We start from the raw sequence: 20,548 nt of genomic DNA, 5'->3' as shown, positions 1-20,548 counted from the left end.
ATCCCTTCCACTGAAGGTACCTTTAGAAATTTCTTCAAGACATACTACTTAGTCTTAGGTGGTACATTTGCAAGCTTTAAATCCCCACCATACCCAGTTAATTCTGCTGAATATGCATAAGTGTATGCCACACTATACCAGTGTGTAAACAGTTACACAGATGCAGCTCTATGCAATTGTTCCCTGTAGGAACAAATGCAAGACAAACTCCAGAAACAAACCCACATGGTAGAAGCATAGTATAATAAAAGGAAAATATTTTTGACCAAAAGTAAGAGTAATTCCCACAATGTTAGAGCCCTCGTCACTTAAATAAACAACTCAGGAGTTTAGTAAAATCCACCAAAGCCAAGTTTGAGAATAAAATAGCTACCCAAGCCAAAAACCGTTACTAGGCTTTTTTAGTTATGTTCATAATCTCAAAAGCACAATGCGTCAGTGTACTGAGTTGATTCTGAACAATGTTATCAATGCTAAGGCTGAAAATATAGTGAACCTACTAACCTGAAGTTGTCTTCATTTGGTCTTCAGCCTTTTGGGTTCCCCGATCTGTCTCGGATCCGAGACTGCTGCATATCCAGCATCTGATCATAGCTCAAAGCTCCTTCCCTTACCCATAATACCCCTGCCTCCTTCCTACCTTCGAATCTCGTTTGCTCCGCTTCATGTCTGCATCGCGGTCCATACTCTCTGCTGTAAACGTTTTGGTAAGTGAAACTCTTTGATTGAAATTTCCTCTTTTTTATCTTTTCTATTTTTCTACTTTCTACCTCCCTTCACGCTTTTGCGTCAGTTTGAAAAAAAATCCCTCTATTTCCTCTTGTGTGTATGGTGTGTGCGACTGAGAAGTGTGCTGGGCCTTAGGTTGGGACAATGTCTGAAACCCCCAAACCTGGCTTCAGAAAATGTACAGTGTTTGGTCATAAGCTCTTTCTAGCTGATGGCCACACACTGTGTGTTTGTCTTGGGGCAGCCCATCTTCAGACCCTTTTTTCCATCTGTGCTGGGTTTAATTCCTGGGGCACTGATGGATAGGAGGAACAAACTAATCTTAAAGGACCTTCTTCCCTCATCTTCCTCCAGGATTCAAGACCCTGCCTCCTCGGCTTCTGCCCCGATCTCCTCCCCAGCCTCTGGGACTCAAACCCCCACTAAGAGTAATTGGGATGAAGACAAATCATCCAAGAGAGAGATAGGCCTAAGACCCGATCCCCAGGTCTCTCTGCTTCCGCCAGCCCACCAACCAAAGTTAGATTGGCTCCAAGGCCAGAGTCTCCTCGGCTCCATTCCCCATGGCTCTCTCTGGAGCCAGAAGAGCTCTGGACCCAGTCGCCAGCTCAGGCTTCTCCTCAACTCCCCTCCAGGCCGGTGTTGGTTGCCTCTTCTTCCCATTCCACCAGTAGTCTTAGCGAAGTGGAGATGGATAGGATTATGTGGAAGTTCATCCGTACTCCGATACAGATGAGAGCCTTGCCTGCCCCTCTCTCTCTGGAGCGGGGAGCATGCAGCCCTTTTTCACCCATATTACTCCTCCGATTCGACCTCCGGTTTCGGAGCCCTTGGATCCGAGGACACTTGGTGTCAAGAGGCCGGCATCAATGGTACCTTGTATCTCAACGCTGGCCATGACCTTGAGCAGGTTGGATTCGACTAGCTCAGATCGACAGGTTCTCGGAGCCATAGCCTCAGCGTCGGTTACGAGGGGGTGGTGTCAGGTCTCAGTTTGTTGGAGCAGAGTCTTTCCTTGGTATCTCAGCACCTGGAGGTTCGGCTGTGACTCCCCCATCAGGTCAGAGGGTTACGGCTCCTCCTATTCTTTCTCAGGATGTCTGTTCCCCTTCAGCCTTCAACGTGGTGGAAAGGGTACTCTCTATTCAAGACCCTTGACAATCTCGTCATCGGATTCCGCCCTAGCTCCCCTTGTTTCTGGTGCAGATCCAGCCATTCTGCCAATTCAGGGACAGCCTGCCGCCTCTTTGCCTACGATGCTCCCTTTTGGGAACAGCAAGACGTCGGTGAGTCTTCCCCCAGAGATCCCCACTGAGGAGGTACCTCGCAAACATACGTGCAAATGGAGGCACTTAGACTCCCCACTGGAGTTTCTCACTGAGCACACCAATTTGGAGGAAGGGGAAGGTCCCCCCCCCCCCCCCCCGCTCACCCCCCAAGGATGTTGGAGACATCATGGAACTCCTTCACCAGCATGGGGGGTGGTCTGCCAAAAAACTTACCTCAGACGAATCAGTGTTCCTGGAGGCATTTGGCGCAGGACCCTCTACTTCCTGGGTGTCCCTTCCTGCGGATCCCTTAGTGGATCTCATTACATTTCAGGCGTGGAAGGAATCGATCACGGTGGAGCCCATTCCCAAATGCCCAGACAAGGTTTTGGGCCCCACTTCAGACAGATTACATTGGAATAAAGGATTCCCGGTTGGTCCCATGGTGGAGGCAGCTTCCACTAAAAAGGAGCTCGCTCATTATAGCTCTACAGTCCACCCTCTTGACTGAGAGTCAAGGACGATGGACCATTTTGGGAAGTCGATGTATGCTTCAGCGACCTTCACTGTACAGGTGCTGAATTACATGGCACAAGATTCGGCTGCACCGAGACCTGGTGAAAGGAAATCACTGAGTCGACCCCTGGGTGCATGTCGGCAGAGGGCAAGAAGGTGTTTTCTGCTCATATGGCCACCCTAAAATCAGATGCAAACACCTCTATGCATCTCCTCTCCCATGCGACTGAGGAAGCCCCTAGAGCTGCTGGTGCAAGCGTTGCCATCAGGCTACATGCCTGGCTCAGCTCTGTGCGCTCTCAGAACCCTTTAAGGAGTCATTTACTAATGTCCCATATGATGGTTCCTCCCTTTTTGGGAAGTCTGTACGTGACACCTTAGTTCAGAGTGAGAAGGATGGGAAGACTCTCTCTGTCATCTGAATCTGGTTTGCAGCCCCTCAGTGATCCTTCTCTAGGAGTCAGCGAGGGACCAAGAAGATGTAGTTCCAGAAATCTCCGAGTTTTTCCCAAGACACTTAGGACTCACCTTCCCCTAGGGGCAGGGGGGGATTTGATAGGTGCTGCCCTAGAGGCAGATGGGGTCTGAGAAATTACAAGTCTCGAGAGTCTTTCTCTGAGAGACCCGCCCAGCAACCCTGGAGGGTTGCCCAGCTGCTAGCCTAAGGAGGCAGTCGGGGGGCATCTCTCGCTACACCTAACTGAATGGGAGTCCATCACAAAAGATCATAGAGTGTTGCAAATTAAATCCAGAGGGTATTCATCCCCTTTTCTCGAGCACCCCACCACCCAGACACCTCCCGGACATTCCACCCGCACACATTAGGATGCAGCACTGGAAATGCAAATCTGCTAAGAAGGCGAGTCATCCAATCTGTCCCCCTAGACCACTCCAGATTAGGCATTTATTCCAGGGTTTTTTTTGTGACAAAGAAAACGGGGGACCTAAGATTCATTTTGGATCTCTCCACCTTGAACCTGTCAGTGGCCAAGATGAAGTTCCAGATGTTCACCTTTCAGCCTATCCTGCCCTTCGTGCAGGAGAACAATTGGATGTGCTCGATCGACCTCCAGGATGCATACTATCACATCAAGATGGACAGGCGCTCTCGGAGGTTTCTCCATTTCCGGCTAGGAGCCAATCATTACCAGTTCAGAGCGCTCCTCTTTGGTCTCATCACAGCCCCCAGGGTCATCCACAAAGCAAGAGAAGGCAGAGTCCAAACAGACCATTGTAATAATTTCTTTTAAAACCAACTTTAGCGCTTTCGGGTATAAGCCCTTTTTCAGACGATAAAAGCTACTACAGATAAAAACTCTTGTATAGCAATAAAATATACAATTAAATTCAAAAGCAACCAATCATAAACTTTGTTTAACCCGCCTCTTTTTTAAGGCAGGTTTTAAAGGGATAAAGCTGTTTAACCCAGGTTGACTATCAGCTGCCAACTTCTATAATCCATTGCACTTCAGTGCATTCTGTTATATTGACATCACTCCCTTTTATTCAACCTAATTATATGCAACACCATAAAGGAAAAGGTATGATCAGACAAAATGTGCAACATGCTGGTACAAAGCATTACGTTCATCCTTTAATCTAATAGAGGGTAGGTGATTTAAAATTCTGGTCTTAAACTTACAATTGGTCTTGCCTACATAAAAGCTGGGACAGGACCTACACTGTGCCAAATAAATCAAAATTTCAGTATGGCAGTCTGCATAGAATTCAAAAGTATACCTTCTATTAGTAATAGGATGTATAAAATAATTTTGACTATAAATGCATAAGCTTTAGTGTTTACATGGAAAAGGTGCCTGTTCTGTTTGAAGCCAACATGTTTTTCTTTCTAAATTTCATATCTGGTTCGTGACAAAGTAAGTTTTTTAAGTTACTATTCCATTTAAATGTAAAATTAGGTTCAGCATCCAATTTGTCCCTCATCACTCCTAAGAATCTTCCAGTTTTGTCTGATGATATCATATATATTATTACTACACCGGAGCATTATCCTGGACTTATTACCATTAATTACATATACACCATTACATACCTTTTTAATGCAACTTTAACTTTATGCATGTAACCCAACATTTGTGAATCGTTTTGCTATAACTGCTATTATATCAATATTGTTTAAAATTGTACTTATTTTAAAATGTATTACTGGAGCTTTTCTCCTCGGGTCTCCACTGAAATGGGCCACAAGCCCAGTTGGACAAACCCAGTTAACAAATGTCAATAAATAAATAAATAATTATTAGGACATCTCTTTGTTGTACCTGATACTGAACCACCATTGTCTGAGAACCAGGGCTTAGATCTACCATTCCAATTGTGTAAGACTACATCCTTCCCCTTTGCTATCAGTTCTTGGGAGTAATCCCTGTTAGTCAAATGCCCATACAACACATCCAACTTTTTCATAAAAATACCCGTATCTGTACATAATCGTGATATTCTATGTCCTTGTCCCATTACTGTGTTCTGGAATGTATGCCTAGGATGCATACTGTGAGAGTCCAAATAATGATTCTGCCAGCATGCCTTTCTGTGTAAAGTCGTATCCAACTTCCCCATAAGATTCTTTGTCAAAGTAATATCTAAAAAATCAATAGTATTTTCACTAAGTTGTTGTGTCTTTCGGCCTTTCCCGGTTAGGGGTCGCCACAGCGGAACTCCGGTCCGCTAATGATTGGTAGTTGATTTTTACGTGCCGAGTTACCAGCCCTGACGCACAACCTTCAATGAAGGTACACCCATTCACGCATGTCTCCACGCAGAAGACGCTGTAGTTGAAGATCGAACCAGACAGCGTCTTACTGTGAGGCGACAACGCTACCGCAGCACCACCACTGCAGGTATATAGTATTTTCACTGAGGGTGGTTGTAAATCTTAAGAAGCTAGTAGTACTTTCCATGTAATGTACAAAACATGTTAATTTTACAGCTTCCTTCCCCCACAACAAAAAATATCATCAACAATTCTCACATAATGAATCAAAGCTTCCTTCCATTGATGGTTACAACCAAATATTTTTTGTTCCTCCCAGTAAGCTAATACTAAATTAGCGTAGGAACTGGCACAGGGTGTGCCCATGGCTACACCCTGTTTTTGCCTACAATTTAACCCATTGCATAAGAAAGTATTATTTTCAAGTACCAACATCATCACGTCCAGTATTAAAATATTAGTATTGTCATCATAGATGATCTTCCAGTGTAAAACTTCTTTAATGGCCTTCAAGCCATATTCATTGCTGATGACCGTAAACAAGTTAACGTCTAGACTCACCAATAAATCTCTACTTAAGTCTAGATCTTGGCATACCTCATACAATTTATTTAAAAACTGACTGACCTGAGTCCTTTAAAATTCTAGGAAACAATGGTACTAGTACTTTCAACTTATTCTCCACCCATATGGATATATGTTCAGTTATCCATCCCCTGCCTGATACTATAGGCCTCATAGGAGGAGGTAAAATATTCTTATGCATTTTGGGAAAAGCTTTAAATAGGGGAATCACTGGATGTTCTATATGGAAAAAGTCATACAAGTCATCTGCTAAAAGTTCTGCTTGTTTTAGAGATATTAAGCTCGTTCTAACTGCTGATGATGTCTAACCATTAACCAATTGCAAGTTTCAGACCAGAATTTTAAATTACTATCCTCTATTAGATTAAAGGATGAATGTAACGCTTTGTACCAGCATGTTGCATAATTTTCTGGTCATACCCTTATCCTTTATGGTGTTGCATATAATTAGGTTGAATAAAAGAGGGGGTGATGTGAATATAACAGAATGCACTGAAGTGCAATGGATTATAGAGCTGGCAGCTGATAGTCAACCTGGGTTAAACAGCTCTATCCCTTTAAAACCTGCCTTAAAAAGATGCACATTAAACATTTTTTTTTTTATTGGTTGCTTTTGAATTTAATTACAAATTTTATTATATAAGAGTTTTTATCTGTAGTAGCTTTTATCGTTTGAAGAAGGAATTATACCTGAAAGCGCTAACATTTGTTTTACAATAAATTATTACAACTGTCTGTTTGGATTCTGCTTTCTCTTGCTTCGTGGATAATTTTGGATTGTTTGAGCAGAGTCCTTGGGGGAAGTGAGAGAGTTTTTTTAGTTTGTTCACAGCCCCCAGGATGTTTACCAAAGTGATGTCAGTAGTAGTGGCTCTCCTGAGACTCCCGGGTATACAGGTCTTCCTTTACCTGGACGATTGGCTCCTCGCTGCCCCTTCTGAGCATCAACTTTGTCAAGCGAGGGATTCCTTTATCCTCCTAGCCCAGAGGTTAGGCATTACCATCAATCTCAACAAATCATCTCTGGCCCCAGTCCAAGTATTAGACTTCATTGGGGCTCAGTCACAATTTAAACCAAAGATCTGAAGTAGGGACTTCATTTGTCTGCATCCTGTGGGTCTTGGATCCGATATCGGATCCGAGCCGGCAATTTATACAGCTATGGATCCGAGCTCCTTGCTCCTCCCCTCACCCATAATCCCCTGCCATCCCCAATTGACCTCAGATCTAGTTTGCCGCTTTTAGAGAGACAGCTGGATTGCAGAGCTCCAGGCGACTTCAGATAAGTTGTTAAAAAACTTGTTTAAAAAAAAACAGAAAATCTTTCCTTTTTAAATTGAGTGTGTGTTTAGGATCCCTTTAGGTTAACTTTTAACTCTTTTAATTTTATTTTTTTAGTGTTCCTCCCCTCGCTGGTCGTAGTGTGTGTGTGTTTGTGTTTTGGGGCCTGGTGTGCGTGTGTAGTCCTTTCCTTAGAAAAATGTCAGAGGCCCCAAAGCCCATTTTTTCTAAGTGCACCGAGTGTGGCCATAAGCTTTCACTGGCGGATGGCCACACTCTGTGCGTTCGGTGCCTCGGGGTTGAACACATGTCCTCAGGATGCACGATTTGTGCAGGATTCAACCCCAGAGCACTGAAAGAGCAGAGGTCGAAGCTGGTCCTGGCAGGACTTTTGCCCCCGGAGTCGGCTTCAGCCTCCGCTACTCCCATGGCACCTCCCCAGCCTGTGGTGGTAGCCACTCCTGCCCCCCTTCCTCCAGCCGGGATTCAAACTCCCACTAAAGCGCCGGAGGATAGGGAGGCCAGGAGGGAGAAACGGAGGGAGAAGCACCACAAGCTGCGGGCCGAGGCCTCCGCTTCGGCCCCCCCCAGCTAAGCGGGCTTCTCCCTCCACGGCTTCTAGGTCTCCTCCTCCTCGACTCCGATCATCTTGCTTCTCCCCGGAACCAGAGGAGGAAGAGACCCAATCTCCGTCGAGGTCATCGAGGCGGCACTCCAGGCCTGCCTCGGTGGCCTCGTCGAGATCCACCTACAGCCTGTCTGACGCAGACTTGGACCGGATGATGAGAAGGTTCATCCAGGCCCAGCTGCAGATGGGAGTGCTCCTGCCTCCCCCCCTTTTGGGGGGGAGCTCGACACTCTTTTTTGCTCCGATAGCTCCTTCTCCGACCTGCTTCTTGGGTTCAGAGCGCTTGGAGCCGGGCAGCGTTGGAGCCGGGGGTGGGTCGGCGCTGACAGTACTGGGTACTTCGGATCCGACCCTGCCCTCGAGTCTGTTGGTTCCATCATCTGATCCGACCTCTCGGAGCCGTGGCCCGAGCTTCGGATCCGAGGGATTCAGTGTGCTTCCGGCTCCGTCCAGGTCGGAGCACACTGGTCCCTCGGATCCGACGGTCTCGGCGCCGGTTCAGATCCCTTCATCGGATCCGAGTGGGAGTCGGCTCTCGGAGCCCAGGGAGAGCGGCTCCCCCTTGGCCTTCGATGTAGTGGAGAGGGCTCTGTCGAGAGCATCCAGACCCCCGACCCTTGTCTCCGCTCTGCCTCGCAAGCACAAGTGTAAGAGGAGGCACGTAGACTCCCCCGAGTCCTTAACAGAGGACACGGACTTGGATGAAGGGGAAGGCTTCCCAAGATCACCCCCCGAGGATGTCTCCTTTGGAGACATCATGGAAATGCTTAGGCTCAGGGGGGGGTGGTCTGCCCCCAAGGCTTCCTCCGACAAGTCCGTGTTCCTGGAGGCATTCGAAGCAGGCCCGTCTACCTCTTGGGTGTCCCCTCCGGCCGACCCCTTGGTGGACCTTGTGACCACTAGGGCATGGAAGGAGCCGGACACTGTGGAGCCTTTTCCCAAGCGCCCGGACAGAATATTGAGCCCCCCCGCAGACCGTCCCCACTGGAGCAAGGGTCTCCCTGTAGATGCCATGTTGATGGCGGCAGCCACTAAGAGGGAACTGGCTCAGGAGAGTCCCTCGGTCCATCCTCCGAGCAAGGAGTCTCGATTGATGGATTGCCTTGGGAAGCGGGTATTCAGTTCAGCGATCTTCTCGGTAAGGTCTCTGAACTACATGGCACATGTCATCAGGATGCAGCGCGATCTTATCAAAGAATACGCTGCCTCCCCCCGGAGTCCATGTCGGCGGAGGACAAGCAACTGTACTCCACTCGTATGGCCACTCTCAGATCTGTTTCCAACACCTCTATGCGGCTTTCTCACGCTACTGAGGGAGCCACTAGAGCCAGCAGAGCGGACCTAGTGATGAGGCGCCAGGCCTGGCTCCGACATTGTGACTTCGCAGAGCCCTTTAAGGCGTCCTTTGCGAATGCCCCCTTTGATGGTTCTGCCTTATTTGGCAAAACAGTTCGCGAGACACTTGTCCAGAGCAAGAAGGACAGGAAGACGCTGTCTGCCGTCGGAGTCCGCTTCTCTGCTCCCCAGAGGTCCTTTTCCAAGAACCAAAAGGGACAGAAGAAGATGTGGTAACGGAAATCGCAGCATTCCCAACTTGCTCCAGACAACCAGTCCTTCTGTGGCAGAGGAGGACAGGGAGGACGCCGCCTTAGAGGCAGAGGGGCACCGAGAAATTTTGGGTCCAGAGAATCCTTCTCTGATCGGCCCAGGCAACAGCCCTGAAGGGTTGCCCGACTGCTCCACTCTGGTGGCAGTCGGGGGGCATTTCTCGAGGCACCTGGCAGCATGGGAGTCCATTACGTCAGACCGCTGGGTGCTTCGGATTATATCCAGAGGTTACAAAATCCCTATGCTTCATGTCCCCAGACTCAAGAACCTCCCCGATGTACCACCCGATCAGAGGGAGGCTGCAACCGCGGAAATCCGGCAGCTGCTCGAAAAAAGGGCCATCCAACCCGTCCCCCCAGACCAGCTCGGATTAGGGTTTTACTCCAGGTTCTTTCTGGTGCCAAAAAAGATGGGGGACCTGAGACCAATCCTTTTGAACCTGGCAGTAACCAAGGAGAAATTCGGAATGGTCACTCTTCAATCCATTTTCCCCCTGTTACAGGAGAATGACTGGATGTGCTCTATAGACCTCAAGGATGTGTACTACCACATCTTAATGGACAGGCGATCCAGGAGGTTTCTCTGCTTCCGGCTGGGAGCCAGTCACTATCAGTTCAGGGTTCTTCCCTTTGGCCTCACCACAGCCCCCAGGGTGAACACCAAAGTTTTAGCAGTGTTAGCGGCCCACCTGAAACTCCAGGGAATGCAGGTCTTCCCGTACCTGGACGACTGGCTCCTTACCGCCCCAACAAGGCATCTACTCTGCTCAGCCAGAGATTTATTTCTTTGCCTAGCCCCCCGGTTAGGCGTTACGATCAATATGGACAAGTCCTCCCTTGCTCCAACACAAGTGATAGACTTCATAGGGGCCAGGTTGGATACAAGAAGTCTTCGAGCCTACCTCACCTCAGAACGACTACACAACCTCAGTCTTCATGTGCGGGCCATCCTCCAATCAGAAGCTTCTCACGCGGAATTGGTCCTGAGGGCACTGGGCTCTATGGCAGCGGCGATTACTCTTCTCCCATACACTCGCCTAAACATGAGGGTATTACAGTGGACCCTTCAAGTACAGTGGTCCTTCCAACTTCTCTCTCTTCACCACCCTGTCTGGATCAGCAAAGCTTGCAGGAGGGCCCTGTTATAGTGGCTGCATTCCCCAGACCTGCATACAGGTCGGCCCTTCTGCGCCCCACCTCCCCTAGTCACAGTGACCACGGACGCTTCTCGCCTCGGGTGGGGGGGGCATTGCTCAGGCAGAACAGTCCAAGGCACATGGAACGACTCAGAGACCTCCCTGCATATCAATGTTCTGGAGTTGAGGGCAGTGGTGTTAACGTTGCAAGCACTTCACAACCTTCTTCCCGCCGGAACCATTGCGATACAGACAGACATGTCAGTTGTCTGGTATATCAACATACAGGGGGGAACCAGGTCTTATCCTCTATGCTGAGAGGCCATGAGAGTGTGGGAATGGGCGATCTCCACCAACCGCTTTCTAATCACAACGCACATTCCGGGACGGTCCAACATCCTGGCGGACAAACTCAGTCGCACTATTCTTTCCCCTTACGAGTGGTCTCTCAACTCCCGTGTAGCGAAGCAGATTTTTGCAAAATGGGGGCAACCCTGCTGCGATCTTTTTGCCTCTCCCTCAAATACGAAATGCGACAACTTCTTCGCCCTGATTCCCCCAACAGAGGAAGCCCCCAGAGACGCTCTAGTGCATGCTGGGCCGCCCGGTCTACTTTATGCCTATCCTCCTCTTCCCCTGATGCTAAAGATGTTACAGAATGCCTCTCGGTTGGGTAGCAAGATGATCCTCATTGCCCCATTCTGGCCTCGACAAACTTGGTTCCCTTACCTGTGGTCTCACTTGCTGAATCCTCCCTGGATTCTAGATCCCAGTCCGGATCTGATTTCCCACCCATCAGGCTTACCGACCCCGAACCTGGACAGCCTGAAGCTAACAGCTTGGCTGCTCCAGTTCCACTCTTAATTAGGACTCTTGGTATGTCCTCTCCGGTCATAGCCATCTTGGTGGCAGCGCATAAACCTTCCACCAGGAAGGTTTACCGCAGTAAATGGAAGCGCTTTTCAGTGTGGGCGGAGCATCATAATGTGGACCCCCTTACTGCTCCGCTGACGTCAGTTTTGGACTTCCTTACAGGGCTTTTTCATCAAGGGGCTAGCTGTTCGACAGTCAAGGTACAATTGGCAGCCATCTCACATTACCATGTAGGTCATGAAACTGGTCCCTTGATGTCAGCTAAACTGTGTAAAACCTTCCTCAAGGGTACCTTTTTGCTTAGGCCCCCGATCAGAGAAGCCATACTCCCTTGGGATCTATTGCTAGTTCTTCAGGCCTTGACTGCTTCCCCCTTTGAACCAGCTGCCACTGCTGATCTTAAATACCTGTCTTGGAAAACAGCTTTCTTAGTAGCCATCACCTCTGCGAAAAGAGTTTCAGAACTTCAAGCTCTTTCCGTAAAACCCCCTTATTTGGTTTTTCATCAGGATAGAGTGTACCTCATTACCAATCCATCCTTCTTACCTAAGGTGGCCTCAGAAACCAACATCAATCAGTCCATCAATCTCCCTGTTTTTTTCCCTAATTACCAAAATAAAGGAGAATACAAGCTGCACTCATTAGATGTGCACAGGCAGCTGCGTTTCTATATTCATAGAACTGCTGGTCACAGACAATCTGATCAGCTGTTCGTCTCCTTTTCTAAATTCAATTTGGGTAAAGCTGTTTTGAAGGTCACCTTATCACACTGGATTTCCCAATGTATCCATCTAGCTTATGAAGCTTCTGGGAGGCCCGCACCTCATAGGATCCGTGCTCACTCTACTCGTTCCGTATCTACTTCTACTGCATTCAGATCTAGGCTCCCTTTGGATGATATTTGCTCGGCAGCCACTTGGGGCCTCATCTCATACCTTTATTCATCACTACAAGTTGGACGTCACCTCCAGAGGTAGGGCATCCTTTGGCTCCGCAGTGCTCCGGAACATCCTTCCATGATGGTCGCCCAAGATTCAGGTAGCTGGGGACTCTGTCCCACAGGTTGCAGACAAATGAAGTCCCTACTTCAGATTTAGAAGTTATGTACTCACCATAACGTTCCATCTGAGTAGGTGTCTTCATTTGTCTGCAACCATCCCCCCCTCCTTCCCCTTGGCCTTCAGAAGAATTAGTATTATTCCTGCCTTTTTGGGATACCCTTTAAGGTATATAAGAGGGCAAACTTGATCTGAGGTCAATTGGGGTTGGCAGGGGATTATGGGTGAGGGGAGGAGTTAGGAGCTCGGATCCATAGCTGTATAAATAATTGCCGGCTCGGATCCGATATCGGATCCAAGACCCACAGGTTGCAGACAAATGAAGACACCTACTCAGATGGAACGTTATGGTGAGTACATAACTTCTAATTTTTTTTTACTCCAGACAGGGTATACACTCTGAAGCTACATGTTCTTTGCATTCTTCAAACTCAGTCTCAGACAGCGGAAATAGTATTAAGGGCATTGGGGGCCATAGTGGCCATGATCAGTCTCCTGCCTTTGGCGCGTTTTCACATGCAGGTTCTTCAATGGATCCTTGCAGTATAATGGTCCTTGTTAGATCTTCTGTTAACTCACCCTGTCCGAATCTCTCGAGTGTGCAGGGGACTCTCTTCTATGGTGAATTAATTCCTTGGACCTTGTTCAGGGTCATCCCTTTCTTCCACCTTTCCCCACGGCCACGGTGACCACTAATGCCTCCCAGCTAGGGTGGGGGGACACTGCTCAGGAAGGACAGTTCAAGGTACGTGGTCCCCTTACGAGACCAGATTGTATATCACCGTCCTGAAGATGAAGGCAGTGCTTCTAGCATTGCAAGGCTGTCCATGCCCATCTTCCCTCAGGTTCGATTGCTATACAGATGGACAATGTCAGTTGTCTGGTACATCAACAAGCAGGAGGGAACCAGATCCTATCCCCTATGTCACAAAGCCATAAGAGTGTGGGAGTGGATGATCTCCACTGGCCATTTTCTGGTGGCAACGCACATTCTGCGAAGGTCCAACATTGTAACGGACAGGCTCAGCAGATCTATTCTGAAGCCTTACGAATGGTCTCTGAATCCTTCAGTAGCAAAACAGATCCTTCTCAAGTGGATTCAGCCTTGCTGCTATCACTTCACCTCTCCTTCCAACACGAAATGTAGTGGATTCTTCGCTCTGAACCCCCCACTGGGGAAGCCCCCAGAGATGGTCTGATTCATGCTTGGCTCCCTGCTTTTCTGTATGCTTATCCTCCTCTTCCCTTAATACAAACATTCCTTCAGAAAGCTTGCAGGCTGGGGGGCCTAGTGATCCTCATTGCCCCATTCTGGTCTTGCCATGTCTGGTTTCCCTCTCTCTGGTCTCATCTGGTGGCTCCACCATGGACTTTGGATCCAGTTCTGGATCTCATCTTTCATTCCTCAGGGATTCCCCATCCAGACCTGGACAGTCTGAAGCTCACTGCTTGGCTGCTCCAGTTCCCCTAATAATTAGGACTCCCGGCTTATCTTCTCCTCTCAAAAGAATCCTGGTGGCTGCTCACAAGTCTTCCACCAGAAAAGGTGTACTCCAGCAAATGGAGACTTTTTTTCGATCTGGGCTTCACAGCATGCCCTAGATCCTTTCACTCCCCCAGTTTCCCTAGTGCTGGAATTTTTAACTGGAATCTTTCAGCAAGGTGGCAGTTTTTCCACAGCCAAAGTTCACTTTACTGCAATTCCAAATTTTCATTTGGGGGATAATATGATTTCCTTAGCATCTTCAAAGCTTTGCAAGCCTTTCTCAAAGGTACCTTTCTTCTTCAACCCCCGGTGAAGGACCCTACGCCACCATGGGATCTTGCGTTAGTACTACAGACCTTAATTTCGTGCCCCCCCCCCCCCTTTGAACCTGCAGCCTCAGTGGATCTGCAATTTTTGTCCTGGAAACTGCATTCTTGATTGCTATAACTTCTGCCATGAGAGTTTCAGAACTTCAGGCATTGTCATTCAAAGCCTCTTATATGATTTTTCATAAGGCCAGGGTGTCCTTGCATACTAATACATCCTTTCTCCCTGAAGTAGCTTCAGAGGCCAACATTAATCAGGTGATCAATCTCCTGGTCTTCTTTCCAAATTTTCAAAATAAGGGAGAATATAAATTGCATTTATTGGATTTGCACAGACAATTACGTTTCTTTCTGCACAGGACTAAAACCTTTCGCAAGTCCAACCAACTTTTCATTTCCTACTCTAAACCCTTTTTAGGGAAACCAATATCTAAGGTCACTATCGCCCGTTGGATTTCCCAGTGTGTCATTTGGGTGTATTCTGCCAGAGGGATTTCCCCGCTAAGTCATATGAAGGCACATTCCACCAAATCTATGGCTACTTCTGCGGCCTTTTGGTCTAGAGTTTCATTAGACGATATTTGTTCTTCAGCTACTTGGTCCTCATCTCATACCTTCATCTCGCATTATAAGTTGGACATTATATCCAGGAATAGGGCAACCTTTGGCTCTGCTGTTCTCCGAAATATCCTTCCATGAGTCCCTCCCAGGTGTTTATTAGCTGGGGACTCTGTCCCACGGGTTGAAGACCAAATGAAGACAACAACTTCAGATAAAGAAGTTATGTACACACCATAACGTTCCATCTGAGTTGTTCTTCATTTGTCTTCAACCGCCCATCCCTTCTTCGCCCTGCCTTGTGTAAACTGTTGAGTGGTCCAGTGAGTACAGCAGGTGGTCACTGTCAGGGTGGTGCTTATCCTTCTCCTTGTTCATGGATTCTGGTAGGGACAAGGTTGTGTTGGTTCAGGTGAGATCACTACATTGGGCAGCAAACGTTATCTGAAGGGAGGAAAGAGACTGGCATTATGGGTAAGGGGAGGAGCTTTGAGCTCAGATCAGATGCTGGATATGCAGCCAAGTCAGATCTGAGACAGATCTGGGAACCCACAGGTTGAAAACAAATGAAGAACAACTCAGGTGGAACATTATGGTGAGTACATAACTTCTTTTTTTATATATATAAATTTCGCTCTAATTTTGCCCATCTCTCCACTCTTTCCCTTCCTCCTGTCCCTCAAGATATACCTGAAACTGGCTCACCTCCAATTTTCACACAAGACCAAGTCCTGAAAGTGCTATCAAAAGCTAAAAATACTGCATTGATGGGTCCTGACAGTATCCGTGGATATGTGTTGAAATAGCATGAATCACTATTTACCCACACTCCTAACAGCACTGTTCAGTTTCAGCCTCCATACAGGTTTTGTACCAAGTGAATGGAAAACATCTGCAGTCAGCACTTTTAACAGACCCATAAGTATGACCACCCTCATACAAAGCCATGGAAAGAGTTACCAGAGAATTAATCAATCAGGACATAGGGAACTTCCAAATGCTGGACCGGTCTGTTTTAGTGAAGTGCAGGTCATGCTTATTCAACCTGGTGAGTTTTTTGAAAAGATCACTAAAGCAATGGATGAAGGCAAAACAGTAAACACCGCATACCTTCACCCGGCCAAACCTTTTAACACAATTCTGCACTCTGATTTAGTGGAATAGTTAAATAAATTGAGAATTAACCTCTGTCACCTGCTGGATTTCCAACCGGTTCACAAATAGGACACAAATAATAAAAATAGGGGAAGTTACCTCCACAAAGAGATCAGCCATCAGTGGAGTCCACAAGATTCTGTGCCAAGATCTCTCCTGTTTGGCATTTAGTTTTCTGAAGTAAAAGCCAATTCCAAAGGGCTCTGGCTGACTAAGTTTGCAGATCACTGCAAGCTAGGAGCAATCATTGAATCCCCACATGACTTGGCCATCTTGCAGGAAGGTTTGTCTCAAGTAAATAACTGGTGCCAAATCATGGATTGAAACTAAATGCCAAAAAATGCATTATTGTATCCTTTGGGAAGTCATCTACCCCAGAGAACTACCGCATGGACAATACTTCTCTAAGAGTAGATTCAGCTGTTCAGGATTTGGGAACTTGTATGGACGGTGAACTACCTTTTGACCAACCTGTAACTGTTGTAAGAAAGACCTTCTATATTGCACAGCTTATAAACAAAGGGATTGTGTCTATATTTAGGATTTTATTCTACTCCTTTACTCAGCCCTCATTAGGCCATTCATTGAATATAATGCCGCTTTGGCATGTATCTGTCCAGGCACATACAACTGGAACACCCCCAGATATACCTTACTAAAAAGATACAAGGACTAAATAACATGTCCTACATGGACTGACCATAGACTGACTCAAAGCCTTGTTGCTGTACTCAGTATCCTACAGAATGTTAAGAGGTAACTTCGTCTGGCATTCAAGGCACCCTCCAACCCATTACTGATAGATTCCCTGAACATCAGGAAGTCAGATAGCATCAGAAATGCTCCATCTAGGAATCTAAATCTCATCTGTAACATCATCAGATGGTTTGGAGAGAAAGGTATATTTTGCAGAGGATACCACTGCTGTAGTACAGACTCCACATCCATATAAAACAAAGTTCATCCCTGTCCATTTTCAAGCGCAACTTAGATCTGTGAATGGGAAATAGAAAATTTGCCCCAGGGCTGCCCCCCACCCCCACCTCCCAATGCTATTAATGGACAGGGGCAGCTCATAAATGCTTTATCCCATGCATGGGCCCACTGAAATTATCTGTGATATGATCCCATTTATTGGTATTAGGAGTAGTATATAACTATCGACCACTGGATGAATACGGTCAATCTGTAATCAAATGGGATAGGTTATTTTGAGCACAAAAAAGGAAATTGGCTAGGCTTAAAATGGCTCGCAAGGCCCCTAGTACCTAACCTATGAAAAGTTTTCTTTTCTCTTGAACTAGCTGATTCAATGGCTTTGAAGTTCATCTTTTGCAAGGTGATGTTCCTGTATGTCAACACTATGCTTCTGAGTTTTCCAAGTTTCAAACCCTTGTCTTTAGGGGAGCAATTTTTTTTTCTTTTTTCCAGAAGGACCACATGACACTCAGGAGTATTTCAAATTGTGTCCTCCTTGAACTGTGCTTAAATCACTTTTCCCCCCACTATAAAGGCAGGAAGATGTACAGCCCCCATGAAGAAGAGCCTTCAGACTTTGGCTATGTTGCTTACTCCTGTTTTACTTATAAAAGGGTATGCGAGTGCTGCAACACACAGCAGTTCGGTCATCTTTAATGTTGCAGAGAGGAGCTTAAGTAATGAAACAAACCTTTTCCTGGTGGATTGCTGACTGTGTTTTATTTTAACATTAGGCAGCTGACTGCTCTTTCAAAAATATTTTATTAAATCCCAGAATGCTAGAGGTGTGGCTGCTTCTACTGCTTACTTGACATACATCTCCATTGAAGACATTTGTGCCTTGTGTACTTGGATAATACTTTTCATCTTCACCAGGCATTGTTTGGAGCATGATTCCAGGAGCCTCACTTTCTTTACCATTCTGATACTTCAGAGCTCAGTTTTCTGAGCCCATGCATTTTAACCACTTTGACTCTTCCCTCCAATGTACCTTTACATTTTTTACTGCTTGGAAGTTTACCCAACAGTTAGTTGCTCATGCAACAGAGTGCTTTCGCCATCTTTAATAAGTGGAGAAGGCTGCTTGTGTGTCCTTATTTGCTGTACCGACATCTCTGTCTGGATGCATTTTCCATCTGTCTCTTGCAGGTAGATTTTCTTGTTGATTGTGCAGTGTATATATGTTTTTAATATTCTTTTGTTTCTGTGTCTCAGGTTGTACATGGGGGGGGGGGTTGAACCCAGTGGGCATGGAATGCAAGTACTCTCCTAGTCTGGTCGTTCGACATGATTTGCACTAGCCAGAGGCTTTTGTGCCCCAGAACATGATAGGTAAAGAAAGTTCTAACCTTTGCTGAGCTGAAGGTATCAGAAGAAGAAATCTCAACAGTTTCCTGCAATGGGGGGGGGGGGGGGTCTTCAGTCAGATCAACAGATACAACTACTATAGATCTGTTAGTTCCAGGTCCTTCTGCACTTTTCAATGCCTGACCAAAGCAACGTCCAGACTGTGTTGTGTTGAACTTGCTTGCCCTAAATATGAAATTTGGAGATGAAGAAGAGAGCTGGCTACTAATAGAGCATTTTGAAAGAGTATGCAATATGTATTTACAAGCAGGATTTGTAGTACGTTGAACATTGTGCTATACCTTGGAGCTGGATATGGTTTTAGAAGGGCATTGGGCTCTCTGTCCTTACCTAGTTGTCAAAACAAAGTAAATGAATGTTTTAACAAGCCACTTGTTAAGAAAAGTCATCATTAATTGATTTTTGCTTGTCTTGTGGTAAATGGCAGTAATAAAAAGTGAAATCCTTTACAAGGCAAATGATTGTCTCATTAAATCTGCAAAGTAAAGTTTGATCAGGCTGCTGTATTTCACTAAACTTTTTTTTTATTTTCTTTTAAGTATGTTTTGTAGATGGAATTCTTTCTTTGGATATGGAAGCTAGTGATTTGCTTTCAGATACCTTTGATGTTTTAAGCTCTAAGGAGATTAAACTGTCAGCAATGCGAACAAAACCTGGAGAGGAGGTTGCAGTGGAAGATGATGAAATGGCCATGGCTAATGTTGTTATTGAAGCAGCTCAAAAGAAATTAATTTCACATGTGAGTACCTTGTGCATTACTGAAATTAAACATACCTTACATGCTTAAATTATTTTAATGATATAGGTTTGACACAAGATCTTACATTTTGAATCCTCATTGGTGGATCTACATCTGGGTCCATACTACTATCTTTCTGAACTGGCCTGGTTTTATTGGAAGCCTGTGTGTTCAGGACCATACACATACTATGATACCCTGATATCACGCTGTACACTAGGTGAGCACATCAAGCACCTAAGCATGTAATTTCTTCCTCTGCAACTCACAGTTTGGGGCTTAATTCTTAAGTAAGAAAATATTACACATTTGGTATCAAGAAAGCATTCTAAGCCAAGACCCATATGCCAACAACATCTGTACATCTTGAAAGAGAAGTACTGTGTGAAACTGTTTTATGTTCCAATAGTTCATTCATCTACCAGAAATAGACTGAGAAACTGCTGGCTTGCTTCACTGTAAAAAGGATGATAGCAGTTAAAACCCCTAATATGGGGGTTTGTAATAGGGTCCCACCTCCAGGCCAGGTCTCTGTTAGAATGCCATAAGTAGGACAGAAAAATGAAAAGAAGGTCATCACCAAATTCTCCTGGAGATAAGTGCATTTCAGAAATATCCCTGTAGACTCTGCAGGTGGTGATATTTTCCCAGATTAGATAGGTATTCAGAGTACAAAAGATTAGTTCAGATAAAATCATTTTAGCTGGCAGATCTAAGAGACTCTCTCTCTGACACCCTCTGTGTGGGAAAAATAGACACCTTGTTGAAGTTCCATGTAGCTTATTCAGTTAAGTTGGTAGATGGATGAGTGATCCTTTTCCAAGATTAGCTAGTTATTTGAGATCCCCATCTTGCAGTTTGGTGACTGGTGGAGGCACACTCACAATTGTCACTTTAGACAGGGGTGGTGCTTTCAAGAGTGTTTGCTACACTCATCTCCAGTCAGTCAGGCATCACTGTCTCAAGGTGATTGATTACATCTAGCCTGTTCCCTAGGACTTTGTATATTAGGATCCTTTTTGATGTCTGATGGAAAATTTGAGTGAGTCTAGGGTGGTCACTGTTGGGGAATATACTGCAATAGCAGATCTAGGCCCCTAGCATAAGTCTTTCTTGAGCAGGTGCCATTACTGTGAGCTGTTTCCTCTCATTCTGGAAGTTTGTCCTTCACTCCACACTGGAAGACAGGGGCAAGTAAAGAATGGGCATCTGCTAGAGAGGGAAAGATGTCTTTCTCCCAGTGTTTAGCTTGAATGGGGTAGTCTGAATCTGCCAATATCCTTTCTTTAGAGACAGATAAGAACAGTGAACCATCCCATCTCTTTAGTCCACACACATGATCTTTCCTTGGTGAGTCTCTCATGTTTATCAAGCCTTCTTTAAGCAGATATGAAGATGATCTTTTATTAGGAAGATGAACCATTACTTAAGAAAGAAGCCTGAGGAACTCTTGTCTTCTCAAAAGTTCAGATGTTTGGGATGCTAGTCTGCAGAGTGGAATTACACTGCTACAAAGGATAATG

At 46.0% G+C, this 20,548-nt stretch overlaps 1 protein-coding gene across 1 annotated transcript in view; it reads left to right on the top strand.

Annotated features, from left to right (window-relative positions):
* Nucleotides 1-20,548, top strand: part of NCAPD3 (non-SMC condensin II complex subunit D3) — a gene marked incomplete in the record, with an annotated part of 2,635,837 nt that overhangs the window by 1,831,820 nt on the left and 783,469 nt on the right. The window contains 1 exon segment of the mRNA XM_044081165.1: nucleotides 18,826-19,025. Coding sequence (XP_043937100.1) covers nucleotides 18,826-19,025 — 200 coding nt within the window.

The sequence above is a fragment of the Protopterus annectens genome, chromosome 8.part0, assembly GCF_019279795.1.
Source record: "Protopterus annectens isolate FY-2018-M chromosome 8.part0, PAN1.0, whole genome shotgun sequence".
NCBI classification, from domain to species: Eukaryota; Metazoa; Chordata; order Ceratodontiformes; family Protopteridae; genus Protopterus; species Protopterus annectens.
The sequence above is the reverse complement of the archived record's forward strand: the minus strand, read 5'-3'. Positions and strand labels throughout refer to the sequence as shown.